The 20,829-nt window shown below is 40.8% G+C and overlaps 1 protein-coding gene across 1 annotated transcript in view; it reads left to right on the forward strand.

Annotated features, from left to right (window-relative positions):
• The first annotated feature begins 464 nt into the window (after positions 1–464).
• HACD3 (3-hydroxyacyl-CoA dehydratase 3) overlaps positions 465–20,829 on the forward strand; it is a 69,536-nt gene continuing 49,171 nt past the window's right edge. Inside the window, exons 1-3 of the mRNA XM_085891302.1 lie at positions 465–751; positions 10,078–10,120; positions 19,695–19,768. Coding sequence (XP_085747428.1) covers positions 668–751; positions 10,078–10,120; positions 19,695–19,768 — 201 coding nt within the window. The 5' untranslated portion in view covers positions 465–667. The remainder of the gene's footprint in view (positions 752–10,077; positions 10,121–19,694; positions 19,769–20,829) is intronic.

Consider the following 20,829-nt stretch of genomic DNA (forward strand, 5'->3'; position numbering starts at 1 on the left):
TCGATAGGAAATTCTTCCTATCGCAAACCTGATACGTCACAATGAATCGGTCCACGTGTGTCATCTTTGTGTTCACGGTTCAGACCCTCCTGATAATAACAATGTCGATTTCTCTTAGGTTTCATTTTTGTTCATTTATTATTATTTTTGCCAATTCCGCTTTGGGTGCTGGTGAGAGTGGAGGTGTAGCTGACGGTGCTGCAATCGGCGTTTTAATCGTTTGCTTTTTTTCGGGCCTTCTCTTGACCGGTCGGCGCGTCCTTTCAATGTTTATTCTGAGTGAGGGGAGAACGATATTCGGAGACGAGTGGTGTAGACAGTTTAATCTAAACAAAGCTGATTCGGGAATCCTCATGAAAAAAAAGACGAGAATAATAATTTTTTTTTTTTTTTTTAGTTTCAAGATGAGTGGAAAAAGAAGAAGAGTTGCAAAAATATTAGCAAAAAAAAAAACAGGAAGAAGAAGAAGATTATGTGGGAGATGAATGGAGTAAAGAGGAAGAGGAGGGGCGAGCCGAAAGAGCGCTTGGAAGTTGCTCGTTAATCGTTAATAACAACTCGGTGGAAGAGTTCACGGACCGGAGAACGAACAGCTGTACTCCTCTCTCCCTCTCTGACTCTACCTCAGCGTTTCCCGCCCGCTCGCTCACTCCACATTCGCTGCCTCATGGACCAGATTCTAACCCCGCGCGTGCTCTGGGCCCAGCGGCACGGACAGCTGATGCTGTGCGTCGATTTAAAGGATGCGAGCGTGAGGCGTCTTCACTCCTCTACCTGTTCATAATAAATCATGAGTTAGTTCGGTGTAGTGAGCGCTGGTTTGATGCAGATTTTTTTTTTTTGTGAATGGGAATTGTCTATATATTACGTACGCACGGTGGGGGGGGGGGAAGGGTGTGAGCTCTTAAAATGGAGAAAGGTTGTGGTGGGAAGAGAAGTATCTGTTTATGATTTAATATTTGTAAACGTAATAAATCCACGGTGCTGGTTGATGTGATCTTCGTTTGGGTCAACAGTACACGAAGGAGAGAGAGTGGTGGAAACAGGGACTCGGTAGTTGTGGTGGAAATGGGAGAGAAACCATGAGATGGTGGTAGGACTGGTAGGTCATGGATTTGAAATCCTGGCTATGACATGACATGACAAATCCATGACATGAGGCCCCAACATTATGATTTAGTTGACCCCCCGCCCCCCCTTTCCTCCCATTATTATGGAACCTAACGATTTCCTGTGTGTTGAGGTCATCAGCGAGGAATTTCTGCCATTGCTTGGACATTTTTGAGATGCTTTTGAAATCTTGATTTGCAAGACCCCACTGAGAGAATGCTATCTCCTTTCCATGCTTTTTATGGAAACGTTTTGGTATCTGTCACAAACAAAGTCCACCCTGGAAACTGAACCAAAGCTGTGTGCCGATCTAAGGAGTAGTTTCAAGCTCTCTGCTAGCTCTTTGCAGGTCACCCACTTTTGTTTCACAGTGTACCATCCCATCCATGATGAACACAGATCCTTGGGGTGACTGAACAGAGTGAATAGTTTTCCTCTCCAGGAGGTGAGAGAGAGAGCTTTGATTGTGATGTTTTACACAGTCCTTCATCTTTCGATGTTAAGGATGGTGGTACTTGCCCTGTAGTTTATATTTGAAAACCTCTTGTAGATTAAGCTGCCTGTTCTGTGCTATGAATAGGGATCTTGTAAATAAATCAAGGTCAATCTTTGTGTTCTTTTTCGTTACCCCCTCCAGAGGAGAGGGTATTGCATTTGGGTCTGTTTGTCTGTCTCTTTGTTTGTCCGCACAGAACTTTAGTGTTTTTTTTTTTCTGCAACCGTTTTTCTGATAGAGACAAAATTTTCACCATAGGAGCAACTACCCATGTAGAAAGTTTCAATGATAACTCGAGGGGGAGCACTCGGAGAGTGCAAAACCTCCGCCGCCAATACTGCTGGGTCACTCAAGTGAACCTTATATCTTATTCATTCAATATGATGTCAACAGTGCTGACAGAGTTATAGTTCTTTTCTGCAACATTTTTTTGGGGGGGCAGGGGGGGGTTGGAAATCACTTAAAACATGTAGAAATGCAAAAAAAAGAAATCGCAATTTTGTTGAAAAAAGTTCCAAAAAATTTTTTTTCTCTTACAATTTTGGGGGGGGGGGGGTGGAAATCACTTAAAACATGTACAAATGCAAAAAAAAAAAATTTTTTTTCTCTAAAATTTTTTTTTGTTTTGGGGGGGGGGGGGTCCAAAGTCCAAAATCTAATGGCATGATCCTTGGACCATACCTAACCCCCCCACCAAGTTTCGTCGAAATCCGTCGAGGAGTTTTTCCGCAATACTGTTCACAAACAAACAAACAAACAAACAGGGGTGAAAACAGCAACCTCCGATGTTCGATGGCGGAGGTTAATTATGATGTCATAGGTCACGTGATGTAGCAGCCATGTTGGAAAAATAAAAATAAATTGGACCTCTGTGTCTCTGAAACCACATCAAGGAAAAAAAATTGAAACTTGGCAAACGGCAGGTACTCCTCACGGGGAATAAGTGTGATTTTTAGATCCTCGTGGAGGATCTCCAAGTCTTACTCACGTTGTTGTTCTTGTGGATTTTTTTTGGTTTCACAGCCTACAGTTTTCATCGAAACTTCCTGAAACTTGGCGTATATATCTAAAAATTCCCTGCGCAGACAGTAACCATCTCCGATTTTGAAAATTCTTCCGAGAAAAAAAGTTGACGTCATAATATCGCCGCTAATGGAAATCGCCTATACCATTATCTCCGAAACTAGGCAAGCTGTTTGAATTTTGTTTGTGGGAATCAAGCCGGGCATTAGCACAGATAATAATTTATCGCAAACCTGATACATCACAATGACGTCATATTCGTTTTTATGACGTCATCATTAAGAGGACGAGGATCTTAGCTCATTCGAGCTTGTTTTTTTTTAAAGGACATCATAATTGCATATGTACAATGCTACATCTGATCAGTATGAAGATTTTTGAAGGTCATCCAGGGATAAAATGGTCCACAGAAAAAAAAATTGATGATGTCATCGGTCACGTGATTCAGCAGATATATTGTTTTTTCAAAAATCTTGCAAAAATCTTCTTCTCTGAAGTGGCTGAACAGATTAAGGCAAACCTTTACACGTATGACCGCCTATCCATGAGGAACAAAAGGTTTACACAAATGACGTCATAGGTCACATGGATTGGCAGCCATATTGGATTTACCATAAAACCGATAAAAAAATCTTCTTCTCCAGAACGGCTGGACAGATCGAGGGGAAACTTCACAAAAAAATATTCCCCAAGCCATGGGTGTCCAGTTTTGTTAAGGAATAATTGAAAGCTCACATGGTTTGGCAGCCATAATGGATTGAGGAAAAATATTAAATAATGTTTTTTTACTGGAACTGCTTAATATATCGATGAGAAACTTCACAACTCTGATCGAGTTGTGATGGGAAATACATGTTTTAAATTTCAACTTTATCGGATGTATGGTCTGGCAGCCAGAATTGGATTGCTTTTAGTTTAAAAAAAAAAATGCTTTTTTTTTTCCTTTTCTTTGAATAAGGCTCACTTGACTGTGCCTGGATGGGTTTGATGGTAGATGAGTAGCAACTGAAATGCAAATCCTTTCCAGGTTCCTCCTGGTGACTTCATCTTTGCTTTTTTTCTTGTTTGGGTTCCTTCTGATTACGTCAATGCAGGACAATACTTCAATTCCTATTTGGTCTTCCATTCGATTTGAATTGAATTAATTTTAATTCCATTCTAAATTCAATTGAATAATAATAATAAATAATCGTCATGGGTCAGGGTTAGGATCAGGTGTTTGATCAAAGTGGGACGTCTTGGTACCCGGTCATCACTGCCAGCAGTTATAAAGTGGCAGTTCTAATTTTGTCTCATTAATTATGTAGCACACCAGTACATAAACACCACACAAAACAAGTCCTGGTGAGGATCTGCAATCTCTTGGTGTTCTTTTTGTTTTAGATTTGGCTGTGTCAATGAAAGTCTTCAGTTTAGGTTTTTTGCGTGGTTCAAAGAAATAAAGATCACTGCTGTTCATTCTTAATTTTACAGAGTTTCTCATTGCTCTTTCCCCTATGGCCTTGACTTTGAGGTCTTCATTGATGTCTTCTCGTGCCACAATCTCTGATGTGAGACTGACAAGATTATGTTGATGACTGAAATGGATAAATCTAATCAAACAGACAAGGGGACAATGTGCTCCACACATTCTTCATCCTGCTGTATTCTTGGCTTTGAGGCTTCTTTGTGTGGACCACTTTCATCTGTGTCTAAGCCTGCCATCCTTCTACAACTCTGTGTGATGCCAGTTCTGTCATGTGCTGTTAAAATAAATCCATCTGAGATTGGTAATAAAAAGCTGTGCAATTCTACATCCAAACTGCCAGTTATTTGTGGGGGAAGGATTACATCCAATAGTTGCTGAACAACACTGGACTTTCAAAATGATGTAATCCACCCTGGAATGCTCAGAATCACAGAAACCCCGAGAAACAGTGGTGTTCAGGGAACTCCAAAGTGTGTGCGTGTGCGTGTTACCTACTGCCGCCACTCGCTTGTATTAACAGTAAATTCAGGAGGTTCTTTCTTGTATTTTTCTCGTATTCCTCTATTTCGGTGAGTCTGATTTGCATCCAGCAACATGACAATTATGGTTAACCATTTTGAAATTGCCATTCATTCATTAAATGCTGAAAAATTTGTTTAAAAGACAATTTGAATTGCAGATTTTGTGCTGGCAGCGGCATGTTAAAAGTGCTCTGACAAGCAGAAACGAGTCACTGTAAACACACACAAAGAGTGCATGTGTGAAAGGTCTTGTTAGTATTAATGTCATTTCAAAAGTTTCCGTATTCTAAGAATACATTTTGATTAAGCATTTACATATTAACAGACATGCATGCTTCCAAATGCATAAATATGCTGAAAATATAAATGAGTAAAAATGATAAATGTGTTTTGATATCTGCATTAAATGACAAAAGGAAAACAAGTTATCTACATACTAAAAAATAGTCAAATGTCACCTTTCAACCAGATTAAACAAGAAAAAGAGCAATCGGAGATTACAGATCCTCACCAGGACTTCTTCTTTTGAATGGTGTATTTTTTATGGGTTTTAGGGTAAATCCAATATGGCTGTCAAACCATGTGACCTATTGTGTCATATGTGTGAACCTTTTGTTCCTCGTGGACAGGCGTTCATGCGTGTAAAGTTCAGTCACTTCAGAGAAGAAGGTTTTCTTTTTTTTGTCTTAAACAATATGGCTGCTGAATCACGTGACTGATGATGTCATTTTTTTTTTTGCTGTGGACCATTTTATCCCCAGATGACCTTCAAAAATTTTCATACTGATCAGATGAAGCATTATACATTTGCAATTATGACGTCATAAAAAAAAATCACACTCATTCCACATGAGTACTTGCTATGTGGCAAGTTTCAATTTTTTCATTGGTGTAGTTTCAGAGATACAAAGGTCAAAAGTTTTCCCGTTTTTCCAATATGGCTACCACACCACGTGACCTATGACGTCGTAATTATCATTAAAATATTCCACATGAGTAGTTGCCCCAATGGTGAAAACTTTGTCTCAATTAGACAAGCGGTTGCGGCGAAAAACACGAAAGTTCTGTGCGGACAAACAGACCTAAATGCAATACCCTGTCCTCTGGTGAGCGTAACAAGTAACCAGTGAAATCTGCTTAATGAAATGTTAAACTAGAAGGGCACTTGGTACAGCGCATGCTTGTACCTCCGCCAAGCTGATAGGCTGCATTTGGATTCGGACCTGCACTAAATTTGATCAGATTGTTCTTGTCACCTAACCAACTCATCCAGTTTCGTCCGAATCCATCCATAACTTTTTGAGACATCATGCCATCTATCATTTTAGCTCTATCACTGATCAATGGTGAAGAATCACTTAAAAAATTTCTTGGATCCGGAATCTGATCTTCACCAAAATCGAATCAATTCTTCCATGTTACACACCCAACCTGCTCACCAAGTTTTGTCTGAATCCGTCCACAATTTTTTGAGATATCCTATGTGTCATTTTTGGTCCTCTCACTCAATGGTGAAAAAAAATCACAGAAAAAATTATTAGATCCAGATCTGGATTCGGATTTTCACCAACATCGGATACTTTTATGTGTGCCATATACCTAAGCTCTCTAATTAATTTTGCCTGAATCTATCCACAACTTCTTGAGATATCCTGTTCACAAAACAGACAGACAGAGGTGAAAACATAACCTCCATCCGCCTTCGGTGCCAGAGGTAACTCGAAGATATTTCACCAAAGTTATTTAAGTGAGGTACAATTTATAATGTTTATGATATAATTGCTGAAGACAACACAATACATGCATTTATTCCACTGTATTGAACAACTGAGGATTCATGAAACAAAGAAATATATTAATTGTGTTATTTGTTCCATTGATAAGCCACTTTTTCTAATAGCCTTGAAATGCTAAAACCAAAGACATCTGAAGCAAATTTAAGCCTTATTTTTTGGCTGTTTAAATGTTAATCTGATCTAATTCGGTACAAATTTGCTTTTGCTTTGCCTACATATACAAAACTGTAAGGGATACAGAACACAGGTTGAGATTCTGAAGTCAAATATGGTATCCAAAATGCTGAGGGAGTTAGGTGAAAAACTGATGAAATTGAACATGGTTCTGGGCAAATTGCTTTCCTGGAAATAAGCAGAAATGAGAGGCAGACCTGTTTTCTGAAATTTTGATTCCAACAAAGTGAGCTAAACCAGGAGGTGAGGGAGGGGGTTGACCAAATCAAAATTTTGGGCCCTTTGGGGTCTTGTGTTGGACTAAGAGAGAAGACCGTCCCTCAATCAGATGAGAAAGAGGGGTGCGAAAGTATGGAGGCAAACATCGAGTTTTAGTCTTTGGGGTGAAGAGGGCAAAGAGCAACAAGACTGAAAGGTAGATTTTATATATAATATATATATATATATATATATATATATATATATATATATATATATATATATATATATATATATATATATATATATATATAATATATATATATATATATATACAGTAGACTAGGCGTAAGTCGTCACCATCGGGACCGAGAAAAAAGTGACGACTTAGACATGTGACGACTTGCGCGTACGCGAACATTCATGATGACTGTGGGGTGAAGGATGAAGTTGCGCGTGGCCTGGACACGTACGTGTGAGAGGGCGCAACAATCTCTAAGCCGGCTATTATACCAAAAGGGAAACACAATCCTCGCGGCAGAGGTGGGGGTTCATTGGTTAGTTGGAAAGTGATCAAGCAAAGATGGAATTCATGAATCACTTTATCAAAAGTAAAGATAATGAACAACTGTAAGACAACTCGTATACCATCGGTGATGGTATATGACCATCGAAAAATGTGGAATGAATGGCTGTTAGAATTCATTCATTGGAATGAATGCAGAATGAGTTTTCATATGGAATGAAAACTCATATACCATCGACAAATTACATAACACACAGTCATCGTGATGACTACCACTCGATACCTATGCGAAAGTGAGTGTGGTGATGTACAAAACAAGCCAATATAAAACCATGATCGGACTTCAACACTAAGCTCGATCGATCATTTACTCCTTCGCCAGAGACTGCATTGCACAGCCTGTATACCTCTTCAGATGCATATGGGACGGCGCGCTGACTGAGCTGAACGCAGCGCAGTTATAAATAGCCCGCGAATCACGATTCCATGAAATCGGGCTTCTCACGAGGCAGCAGTTCCGTGTGACGAGTTAGGCGTGGTAATTTACTTGAGTTTCCATTACGTGGGAATGGACAACATCTGACGACTTAGACGAAGTGACGACTTACAGACTTTATTCAAAGTCTGAAAGTCAATTTAACATGAGATAAATTCGGGACATTTTGATGCTGCCGACTTAGGCGAAGTGACGAGTTACACGCTGCCGACTTATGCCTAGTCATATATATATATATATATATATATATATATATATATATATATATATATATATATATATATATATATATATATATATATATATATATATATATATATATATATATATATATATATATATATATATATATATATATATATATATATATATAATCTTCTTCTTCTTCTTTCGGCTGCTCCCTATAGGGGTCGCCACAGCGGATCATCCGTATGATCCGCATAGTGATTTGGCACATGTTTTATGCTGGATGCCCTTCCTGACGCAACCCTGGTCGCCTCTTACGACACAGGGATATGGTACACCTATTTTAACCAGGGTATACACCGGCCCAGTATACTGGTACTCATTTCGCCGACCTCGGAAGGATGACAGGCTGAGTCATCCTCCTGGTGTATTAATTCAGTGGCCCAACGGGGCTTGAACTCAGGACCTTTTGGATCCCAAGCCGCTGCCCTAACCACTGCCCCAACACCAGGCATATATATATATATATATATATATATATATATATATATATATATATATATGTATATGTATGTATATGTATGTATATGTATGTATATGTATGTATATGTATGTATACATACATATACATACATATACATACATATACATACATATACATACATATACATACATATACATACATACATACATACATACATACATACATACATATACCATGGTGCCCCCAGAATCCGAACGCCCCATTGTTTGAACAAATTGGAATCCGAACAATTTTTTCGAGAAAATTTTGTCCTAAAAACCGAACACATTTTCAAAAACCGAACACAACGTAGCATTGATGTTTGTTCATGTGCGTTTCCCCCGCCTGTTCGAGCCACATCTTCGCGCTTTGTTCATTCAGTTCGTCGGTGGAAGTCCTCGTGAAAGCATCTCTCGTGTGTCGATCGCTACTTTACCTCGTGTTTTGACCTTGATTTGTGCTGTTTTTTTTTTTTTTTTTTTTTTTACCTCATCTTGTGTTTTAATTAATAACAAAAAAGCAATCCGATCACGTGATGTGACGGACTGCCGGGCAAGGATTTAATTTCACAGAAAAAACGGTTGTAATTTGGAATATCCATGATTACCTCAGCCCGATGCATTTGATGAAAGTGATTGTGGTTCTGGGGGCATCATGTTGATGAGCAGCCCTGGGGGCAGCGCTCGCGCAGAATGCGCGAGCGATCGGAACCCAAGCCAGAGCTCGAGCCTGTGTGAACCTTTGGATTGGTGATTGTACCAGTTTACATGCAATACACCACCACCGAAGGTCATTTACTCATCTTATTTTACCTTAAACATGGGTAATTTCAGTTGAAAGTGGGTTTTCTTGGGGTCCAGGAACGGATTAATTCACTTTCCATTATTTCTTATTGGGAAAATAGTTTTGGAATCCGAACTTTTTGCAATCTGAACAGCCTCCTGGAACGAATTAAATTCGGATTCTGGGGGCACCACTGTATATGTGTATGTGTATATGTATATGTATATGTATATGTATATATGTATATATATATATACATTCCAGGTCACCAACCTGCTCAAGGTTGGGGTTCCCATGACATGGATGGCTGGAGGTTGCAGGGCCTCAAGTGAGGAAACAAACAGTACAGTCCACAGTGGGGAGGCATGTTCCAAGACACTATGGATGAAGGCCTTGTGTACACCGTTACAATCTGAAGCCGAAAGAGAAAAGACTGCTCCGAAGAGTGGAGAAGAGAATTTGTTTGAATTAGGTTGTTACTGTCTGGTGAGGGTGGATAGTGTTGTGGGTGGTAATCATCATCATCATGGAAAGAGTGGAAAATGATTTTGGATCATTCAGTTTTGGTAGACACAGGCTATTCCTTTTTGAGTAAAGAATGGATTTCAAGGTAACCCTGAAGTGGATCTTTGGGGAACCTTGAAGCGAATGTTGCGTGCTTGAGAGAAGAGATCAATAATTAGGTTGTAGGTAGTGGTATTTATTTTGGTGGAGTGTAAAATTGTTGAAGTAACTAAGGTGTAAATTTATAAATTGTCCCTTGATGTTTGCCTGCAGGAAACAAGCATTGAACTGAAGGAGGGTGCCATTTGTTTTGAAGGTAATATTTTACTTTGCCAAATGAAATGTAACAGATACACAGAAAATATGTGAATTTATTTTGCATTAATAGGTGAAATTTGCAGATGATGCAAAGTTTTGAGGAAAGGTAGATCATATTCAAGAAAGTCTAGATACCTTTCATCGATCGAGAGATATATATATATATATATATATATATATATATATATATATATATATATATATATATATATATATATATATACATATATATATATATATACATATATATATATATCGGGCAAAATATTGGCAGATACTTTTTAATAGGGAGACGTAACGTGCTGAGGTTGGGTAAGAATAATGAAAATAGAGATCACATGATGCAAAGGGCAATCTTGGAGTATGTCACACAGGAGAAGGATCTGGGGGTGGTCAGAGATTGTTGCTGTCTGATGGGCCGGGTAGCTGTTAAATAGAAAAAGAAGTTGGCTGACGAAGGTGATGGTAGCTGACTTCCAAGCAGTTCTATAAGATGTCCTCAGGCAAATGATAGAGTGAAAATCCGTCAGCGTAGCGACAGGTAAAAATGCTTAGTACCTATATATACCGTATTTTACGGCGTATAAACTGCACTTTTTTATTGGAAAATAAAAGGTAAAAGTTGAGGGTGTGGTTAATACACTGGTATACAAAACAATTAGTCTTAAAAATGATCAATGCTGAATTTCAATGATTTTCCAAATGAATACTTTTTGTTTTGTTTTTCGCAGTCGGAACTGCGGTTAAGCTGAATTCTGCCATTTAAGTTTTGAAAATCGGTTCAGGTTAAGAGTTTGTACAGCGTTTTATTAACGGTGTGTGGAAATTAAATGAAGTCGTGCTCGGAAACGTTCGGAGACTCCCGGAGACACCCGCAGTTTAGGTGTGTGGTGTATATAGAGCCTCGCAGCTCTGAAAATTCCATTAAACACAAAAGAATAGGAAGAAGAACACCTGGTCTCACATCAAAAGAAAAATTATTCACAATAGCTAGAATCTAATAACGGGGCACTCACCTCAAATAAGCTTGCGCGCAAACTTACGTGGATCTAACAACAGGCTGGGGGTGGTCACGTGACCTTCAAGAAGGACCGCTCTGTGCTTCGCGAGTGCCTCGCTTACGTCACCAGATTACGTCACGTATCATTCATTCTATCCATCAAGATGTCAAGGCGCTCATTCACCACATCGTTCAAACTCTCCATCTGCCAGTCTGCGGAAGGGTTTGGGAACTGGGAAGCTGGGAGGTGATTTGACATGGACGAGTCCATCATCCGGCACTGGAGAACAAGCAAGGCAATGATGGAGAAGATGTCAAAGAAGAAGAAGACCTGAGAAGAATGTCAGCAAAGTGGCCGAAGCTTGAGGAACGTCTCCTCACTTGGGTCCGGGAGATGAAAGCAGAGGGTCATGCCATCTCAACACTTGCTCTCAGGCTGAAGGCGAGGAGCTTAGCTAAAGGCCCGGTCACACCTTGACGTTTTAGCCAACGTATGCTGATTTTTGAATTTTTTTTCTAAAACGCTGGCACACGTTGAATACGTTATGGGTAAGTTTTGATAACATTGAGAGCACACTGAAAAACACTGCCATACGTCGTTGTACGCTGGCTTTAAACGTTGTACTTTTCGGTTGTCCTCAAATTTTTTCATGCTTGAAATTTCACGACGTATGCCGGCGTATGACTCACACGTTCCGCTACGCTGGCCACAAGTTGTATGCACGGTCTGCGATCGTTGACAGACGTCGACACATGCTACTTGTAAGTTAATCAAAAGTTGAGACACGCCGAGGTAATGTTTAGCGTACCCGAAACTTATTTGTAACCTATGATTAACGTGTTGTTGGCACGTTACGCGATCGTTGCCACACATCGACAGACGTTACTTTTAAGTTACTCATAGGCTGAAAGACGTCGGTATAATGGATCGTCCTTGCGTCAGCGTCCACGGCCACGGCCAGGACACTTATTTGCAGCATTCTTCAAACTTTTCTTCGGCATGACGAGGATGTTCACACTTCGATGTCTAGCTTGGCTATGATTCCAATTGTCCATCGGCAGCGTCTATTTAAAATAGTCGAGTTTGAGCGTTTTAACACGTTCAAAAGAAACGCTTCAAATTTCAAAACCTCAGCGTCAAAAAACAAAGGCGAGTGACAGCAATTTAAATCGTTCATTGTAAACAATGAAAATAGTTGAGTGGTACCGTTTAAAATTCGGTGAGTGTAAAAAAAATCCAATTGTTGAGCGCAAGCGTCTACTTTCAATGGTGGGGTTTGAGCGATTTAGCACGTTCAATAGAAACGATTAAAATTTCCAAGCGCCAGCGTCAAAAAACAAAGGCGAGTGACAGCAATTTAAATCGTTCATTGTAAACAATGAAAATGGCTGAGTGGTACCGTTTAAAAGTCGTTGAGTGTAAAAAAAAATCCAATTGTTGAGCGCAAGTGTCTACTTTCAATAGTGGAGATGCAGCCATTTAAATCGTTGAGTGGCAGCCTATGAACCTACCCGTGGACACGCGGACGCAAGGAGGATCCATCATAACCCACACCCTCCCCCTCACACTCACCCACTACTGCCAACATGAACAAACTAATACTAATACTGATACTGATACTGATACTGCTGACATGGACATCGACTCAAAAAGGAACTCGAAAACACTGTTGGGTTCCCCTTTTATGAGCAGCATTTTTATATACCAATTCCCAAAACTGCTGGGAACACGTCTTTATATGGCAGTTGTAACCTAGAAACATGTTCATTTTTTTTTTTTTGTCGACCGGAAGACGTCATTGGAATACGTCTACATACGTCGATGTGTGTTGGGACTACGTAAAGAATTGGCTCAAAGCACGTCGAACATAAGTTAGAAATAAGTTTCGCGTAAAAAAGACATTACCGCGACGTGTTTCGACTTATGAGTAGCTTATAAGTAGCGTTTGTGGACGTGTGTAAGCGTCCACATATCGTGTGTAAAACTTATCCCCATCGCATGCGGAAAGTGTGTCATACGCTGAGTACGTCGTAAAATTTTGAACATGTTTAAAATTTCTTGACGTACTCTACTTACTACGACGTATGATAGCGTACTTTAGCGTTCTACTCACATATACCAAACTTACTCATACCGTATTTGACGTGCCCCAATGTTTTAGACACATTTCTCTTAGGTCGGCATACGTTGGCAAGATCGCCAAGGTGTGACCGCGATGTTGACACTTCCATTTCTACGGCAGTTATGATTCGAATCGTTGTGCGTCAGCCTTTTAATAGGCTACGTCACGACATCGTCGGCGATGCGTGCAATGCGCTATGCCGAAGTTAGACTATCGTTGGGCATCGATTGTGTAGGCCAACAACAGGTTCAGCATTCGTTGGTATAAGTTATCTATAACACAACGAAACGTTCTGTGTCCATTACTATGTTATGCATACGACCAACTCGTTATGAATACGTCTGAATCTTAAAAAAGAAACATCAAAAGTTCAACGTCAGCCAGCGTTTTACATACATTTTAATACGTTGCCATCGCTGGCTAAAACGTCAAGGTGTGACCGGCCTTAAGGAGTATGACATTGGGGACTTCATGGCCAGCTCGTCGTGGGCCTGCAGGTTCATGGCATGCCATCTCCTTTCGGTTCGATGCCGCACACATCTCCCATCAACAAGCCGTTCAAGGATGGGTTACGTCGCGGCTGGTCCAACTGGATAATAAGTGGGGAGAAGACCTACACCAAGAGCGAGAGGATGAGAAAGGTCGCCCTTCCAATGATCTGTGGCTGGATCGTCAATGTGTGGGAGTAGATGCCGTTGGATATCATCAAGCGAGCATTTCTGAAATGCTGCGTCTCCAACAACATGGAGTAGAGGGCACAGATTACGACGTCATTTGGGAGGAGGAGGCTGCAAATGGCGATGACAGTGATGTGGATAGCGACGAGGACTTGCTCTACCCTTCGGTCAAGGAGTTAAGTGCCGTCTTCGACGAGGAAAGCACTGACGAGGATTTCCTCGGGTTTAGCTGTGTCGAAGAATACTCAATTCCTCTTGCGCAGTTGAACCGTTTATTTAATACATATGCATATGGAGAACCAGAGAAGATTAAATAACACAAGCAAGCAATACGCTCTATCCTCTGATTTTAATAGTACATGAATTTTGAGTTCCTTATATAATAAGCAAAGGTGGGGAGGGTGAGATCATGGGAGAATGTGTGGTAATTTTCGAGGCAGTTACTGCTGAGGCTGAAGTTTTGGGGTGTGGGGAAAAAAAAATACTCGCAGGCTTTTTTCCGCAACGGACACTAGTAGGTCAGCTTGAATTGAAAGGGCTGGGAAACAATTTATGATTTGAAGTTGATAGGAGTTCAAACAGTCATCTGGACATAAGCAAGCTTCAATGGAATGTGTGTTTAGGTAGACTACAGCTTCCAGCCAGACTTTCAGATGCCAATCTATATATTAATACTGAAGGACCAATGTTGTGCTCCTCCTCGCGGTCGCGTCACGTTTTTCTCGGTACTGTGACCTGGACTGAAAGAAACTTCGTACCTGTAAGAGTGCATCGCACATAGGGGCAATAGTCAAACTTCAACTCTGAAGCAGAATAAACACTTTTCGTTTTACATTCGTTTACATGGCGACGTGTGACGTCACCGCTGAGAGGCGTCAGGAAGTCATGACATCATCGGTCATTCGCCGATGTCATCACGTCTGTCGTCGACAGACCGTTACCGCTGAGAGGTGTAATTCCACTCCTCGAAAATAGCGTCTACAATGTAAAACCCTCTTCTGCACATGCTGACTACCTCAGAATGTGAATTTGACACAAAAAATGTAACAGGAACCATTGTATCTTCTATATATTAAGACTGAAGGACCAATTTTGTGTTCCTCCAAGCGGTCGCGTCACGTTTTTCTCGGTACTGTGACCTGGACTGAAAGAGACTTCGTACCTGTAAGAGTGCATAGCACATAGTGGCAAGAGTCAACATTCAACTCTGAAGCAGAATAAACACTTTTCGTTGAGACGGGTGCGAGGAGTGAAGAGGCGGGGTCGGGGGATGAAAAAACGGGGGCAGGGAGTGAAGAGGCGGGGGTGGGCGATGAAGAGACGGGGGCAGGGAGTGAAGAGGCGGGGGGCAAGGTAAGCAAATTTTTGGGCGGGGGTAAGCAAATTGAAAGCGGGAGATGGGGGGGAAATGGGGCGGGGGATGAGTGGGCAGGGGCTGGGGTGAATTAGGCGAGGTTGAGTGTAAGGGGTGGACAGGGGGCGGAGGCCCAGGGGCAAGTGAGGCGGGGAATCAAGAGACGGGGGACGGGGAGTGAAGAGGCGGTGGCGGGGCTGGGTAATTAAATTTTTGGGCGGGGGTAAGCAAATTGAAGGTGGGGGGTGGGAGGCGGGGGGAATGCGGCAGATGCGGGGGATGAGTAGGAGGGGGCAAGCACGCCCTGTCCAGTCCATGTCCCTCGAGTGTGGGTGAGCTGGTGAGGGTGGTTGAATGAACGGAATCCGTCTGTGACGGGGTTTCGGCTAGTATATAATTATTTATATATGAGAATCCCTTCATATTAACATCTGAAATAGAATAATCATATTTATTTCATATCAATTTTTTGTTTTATTTTACTTTATTTTTTTTTTGAGGGTGTAAAATGGGGGTGCAGTTAATACATGGCCACGGTTTATACACCAGAAAATATGGTATGCAAATTGAGCAATTGTGTTTGAACGGAGTAAACGTTGTAACCATAGCACGTGTGGGTCCAGACAGTGCATGCGGAGGTCCACAAATATCGATATTCACTCATTTTTGAGTTGTGTACATTTTTGTGCCGAGGACACAGGCTGAAAAGAGTCTGGTTCAGAGTCGCTGATTTGCACACCTACTGGAAGTAAGAAAAATAATATAACCACAAACTATTCAGTCATCAAACTATCCGTCCAATGTATAATTCCCTTCTTGTCTATTTGCTTCACCGATAAACATTAGCAGTCTTAACAGTTCATGACTATTATGCGGACTTGCGATTGGTTGAGAACTTGAAGAATAAAGAGGGAGTTGCAGGCCTGGGGTTGGGAACTTGAAGAAGAAACGGTGAGTGGAGGACAGAGAGTTGTTGTGGATGTGGGAGAGGGTGGAGAGGGGGAGCGCAGTGAAGGAAAAGGGGGGTTGAGGACTTGGGTTTGGCGGGGGGGTTGAGGACTTGGGTTTGGGGGGGGTTGAGGACTTGAATAAGAAAAGGGGAGGAGGGGACAGAGAGCTTGGCGAGGGGGGTTTGAGGACTTGGGGTCGAGAGGGTTTGCAGACTTGGGGCTGGGTGGAGGATGAGGAGGATTGAGGACTTTATATTGTGGGGAATATCTGTGGGTCCCTGCTATTATGCCGTCAAAGTACATTCCTAGCAAAGTCCCTAAGTATTCCACACTCTTTTGGAAGCATTCTCTTACAACAGCCCGGTGGAACTGGGGTGTGTGTGTGTGTGTGTGTGTGTGTGTGTGTGTGTGTGTGTGTGTGTGTGTGTGTGTGTGTGTGTGTGTGTGTGTGTGTGTGTGTGTGTCTGTCTCCTCCAAAACCATAAAACCTAGTAGCCTGAAACTTTGCATGCACACTAAGAAAACTCCATGGAAGTACAAGAGTGAAAATTGTGTGTTTGGGTTAATTACAACACCCCTTTTGAAGATAATTAACTGCCTTATTTAATTATATTCTTCATCAGGTGATCCTCGGTCATCTCACTCTCTGGGGTCTTAGGCGTTTCCTGTGTAACCTCGCTGGAGTCTTAAGCCGTCATGTTTTTTGGCCTGCTCAACCATGCCTTGACTTGGAACAGGACGCAGCGATTTCTTAAAGATATCGTTTTTTTTTAACTTTCTTCACTCCTATTATCGAATGTTTGTTCATCATATCTACAAGTCGCTGTATACATCGCTTTTGTAAGTACTATAGTTTTCAAATTAGGAACTTGAAGTGATTTCATGCATTATTGGTTCACAAAAAAATATTTTCACGAAAAAAATAAGTGACCACTATATTCGTTATTGCTGTCTGTCTGTCTGTCTGTCTGTCTGTCTGTCTGTCTGTCCCAAGCATAGCGCCGTGGGTTTTGATCTGATCCTGATAAAATTTTGGTGGGAGGTTTATGTCATGATCGAGCTGTCTTTTCCTGAAAATGGGCGTGGTGCGCCCATTATGGGCGGAGCCACGCCCAAAAAACATGTGTTTTTAGGGGGTAGCCGATTTTAATTTGCATCTTCTCCGAGGGGGTTTGTCGAATCTCACGGGTTTCGGTATTTGGCAAGCCCAATGGCACCTGCATAGCTCCACGGAGCTGGTTTTTTTTATTTTTTTTATTTTTTTCATTTTCATTTTCATCCCAAGGTCAAGGTCACAAGGTCACGAACTTAGAAAATTGCGAATTTTGACGTAAAAAATTTCTTCTCCGAGGGGTTTGTCGAATCTGGCAGGGGTTTCGGTATTTGGTTAGCCCAATGGCACCTGCATAGCCCCACAGAGCTCGATTTTTTTTTCATTTTCATCACAATATCACGAACTTAAAAAATTGCGAATTGTGTTTTTAGGGGGTAGCCGATTTCAATTTGCATCTTCTCCTAGGTGGTTTGTCGAATCTGGCAGGGGTTTCGGTATTTCGTTAGCCCAAGAACACCTGCATAGCCCCACGGAGCTCGATTTTTCATTTTTGTCCCAAGGTCAAGGTCAAGGTCACGAACTTAGAAAATTTCGAATTTTGATGTAAAAATCATACAACCGCCCAAACTTTGAGAGCTAGGATGACAATATTTTTTTATGCATAATCTTGAGGTCATTCCCCACCTAAAGTCTTGAAACCATTTTGCTTTATCTCGAACACCTTGCCCATGGCGCCCCCTTCAAGTTTGTTTTTACGCTGTTTTCATCAAAGTATGGATAATCCGAGGAGTGCGAAATGCCATATAGCCTATATGACGTTATATTGTTCCTGGAATGTTCCAGAGGAAGTTTTGCACCAAAGGTCATAATCCTTGACCTTTGACCTTTAAAGTTCACAAAGTCAAATTTTCAAAGTTGCGGGAATCAAACCGGGTTTTCGACCTTCTTTGACGAACTAATTCCATTAAGCTATAGCACGTATCCTGTTTTCTTATTTTAATGTCCACAACATTGTTTTGTGACCTTTAAAGGTTATGCAAAGGTCATATTTTTAAAGTTGTTGAACGAAACCGGGTTTTCGACATTTTGCAGCTAATAACCTGTCACTCGTACCACATCATGTTGATCATTTTTATAACTTGGTCAAACATTATCACATTGTCTCATCCTTGACTTCTGAAAGAATCTACATCGTCAAATACCGCTCGTGAACCATCGTCGTCTTCAGACTTGTGTGATACTATTTTCCATGATCTACTCTCATGGACTATTTAAAGTATATCATCGAAATATTATTTCGGTTTTTAGGATTGGATATTGTCTGGACCAAATAAGTGTCGAAGTCTGTTGTTAAATCTGATAATTTAAATAAATAACGAATCTTATAACTAAGCTGATATACATATTTGCTCAAGCGGATGTAGTTATGTACAATGCCAATCGACGCTGTATTCTATGATGACCAATAAAACCTCCATCTCCTAACGAAACTATGACTCGACGTCATCTTATTACAGTGTATATGGGTGATGTGTAAGACTGCTTCAGTAGCCCTAAACTTCCAGAGTTTTTTTTTTTAATTTTAATGATCTTTACAGTCATTTTATTAAAATTGAAGTATATACTTAAACACTACATGGGGTATCGTGTTCTATGAACTTTCGAGTTGGTTTTTAAATTGAAGCAGGGCATCCAAGTTTCATTCGTAGTGACAATGGTTTTCACAAACTTCCCCCACTCGTTTCATTCCTCATCACCATGTTCTGAGACATGGAGAATTCAGTGCCTTTTTTTTTGGTATGTAAGCATTCACAACACCCAGCATGCAGGAAATGTTATTTTGAGATCCTTGTGCAAAATTGTGGACACATAACCATTTGATATTCCTGTGGCAATTTCTTCCAAGGTCATTCTGAGTTTCCTGATCATCAATTGTTCCACATGCTGAACGTTGTTTTTTAGTGAACAGCTTATTTCGCCCATCTGGAATTGGACTCACTTTCATTACTTTCACATTCCTCTGTGCATCTTCTTTCAAATGCAGTTACATGGCTGCAGATAAATGCCTTTGGTTGAGAGGCAGGATTGTGAAGCTGATCTAATGCCTCCTGTCGGCCATAACTGGAATTGGTAATTTGTTCAGGCTTCTGGTGATGTCATCCACTCTTCAGGAAAGATACAGTGGGATCTTTAATTTCCACCAACGAATGCGGACAGACAGGACTTCCTGTTTAACTGCCCCACCTGGGCAGTCTACATGTGATACTATTCATTTCACTGTGGTTCACTCTTATTCCCTTCCCTTGTTACATGGGGTCATTCAGTATCACCATGGGTTGTACTTTTCTCCTGTTAATGAATATTAATAAAGTTTTTATATATTTATTTCATTATTTGACGTGTGGTGTGTTTAGCCAGTGGCTGTGGAGCACAAGGCCAAAACAAGTACAAATTCAGCTTGGATCTGTACAGTGATGTGGATCCAGAGGTAAGGTAACTGATCCATCATTTTCTTTCCTTTTTATAGAATTTTTTTTACTGTTCTTGCATTGGTCAAATGTGACATTAAGGAAACAACAACAAATGTATCGACAATCTCATTGCATCCACAACATAATCACCATGGGGCCCTATTAAAAGACATGGTGTTTCAGACAAATTTTAGTCTGAACTTGTTGATCACATTATTTTGGCTGGAGCTCAACTTTGACCTCCACTTGTTTGGTGAATAGTAGAGTAGGTTAATCATCATTTTGAGAGAATTTATATTTATCATGTTGGTAATCAATCCCCTCAATCACGTGCTTCCTGTTATACTGCACGTGTTGAAAATCAAGATGGTGCTGAGTGAGATGGAACAGAGGGTGGAAGGGTGAAAATTCTGAAATTGCTGGTTGATGAAAACCTCAAAGCTGTTGGAATTTTAAGACTATTGGCTGTACAGTATAGTGATGGTTCCCTGAAAAGGTGACGTACTAGCTTAGCTATAAAACAAAGGTCTGAGTAAAATTTAAACAGCACAGAGATTTGTATTTACTCTCATTTTGGAGACATTCACCTCTGTATATATGGGGGGGGGGGGGGGGTTGGGGGGATGAGACGACAGTAATACGAGACTTTCAAAATGACATTTTTATGAATGCTAAACGAAGCTTTTTGCGTGTGCACTATATATCCGTTTCCAGTGACTCGGTTCTTCTCACCATGCACTTTTAACCTGCTGCTGCAAGTGTGAAATGTCGAATTAAAATAGTCTTTTAAACATAATTTTCACCATTTCAGCAAAAGATTGGCAATGCTGCAGTGGTTAACCATAATTGTTCATAAATGCACATCAAACTCACGGAAATATGAGAAATATCCGGGGATGAGAGATGTCGGGTTTGTATAATTTCCAATTGGTACAAGCCAGCGTTGGACGTGGATACAACACACGTACACACAGATACCTAAACAGACGTGGACACATCTCCTTTTAGCAATACGTATATGTAAAATCTAGAATTTATCTTGTGGCCCCAGAACCAAAGAAACAATATATTTCAACAG

This window comes from Eptatretus burgeri, chromosome 8, assembly GCF_056783735.1.
Source record: "Eptatretus burgeri isolate ZD-2024b chromosome 8, Ebu_testis_v1, whole genome shotgun sequence".
Classification (NCBI taxonomy): Eukaryota; Metazoa; Chordata; class Myxini; order Myxiniformes; family Myxinidae; genus Eptatretus; species Eptatretus burgeri.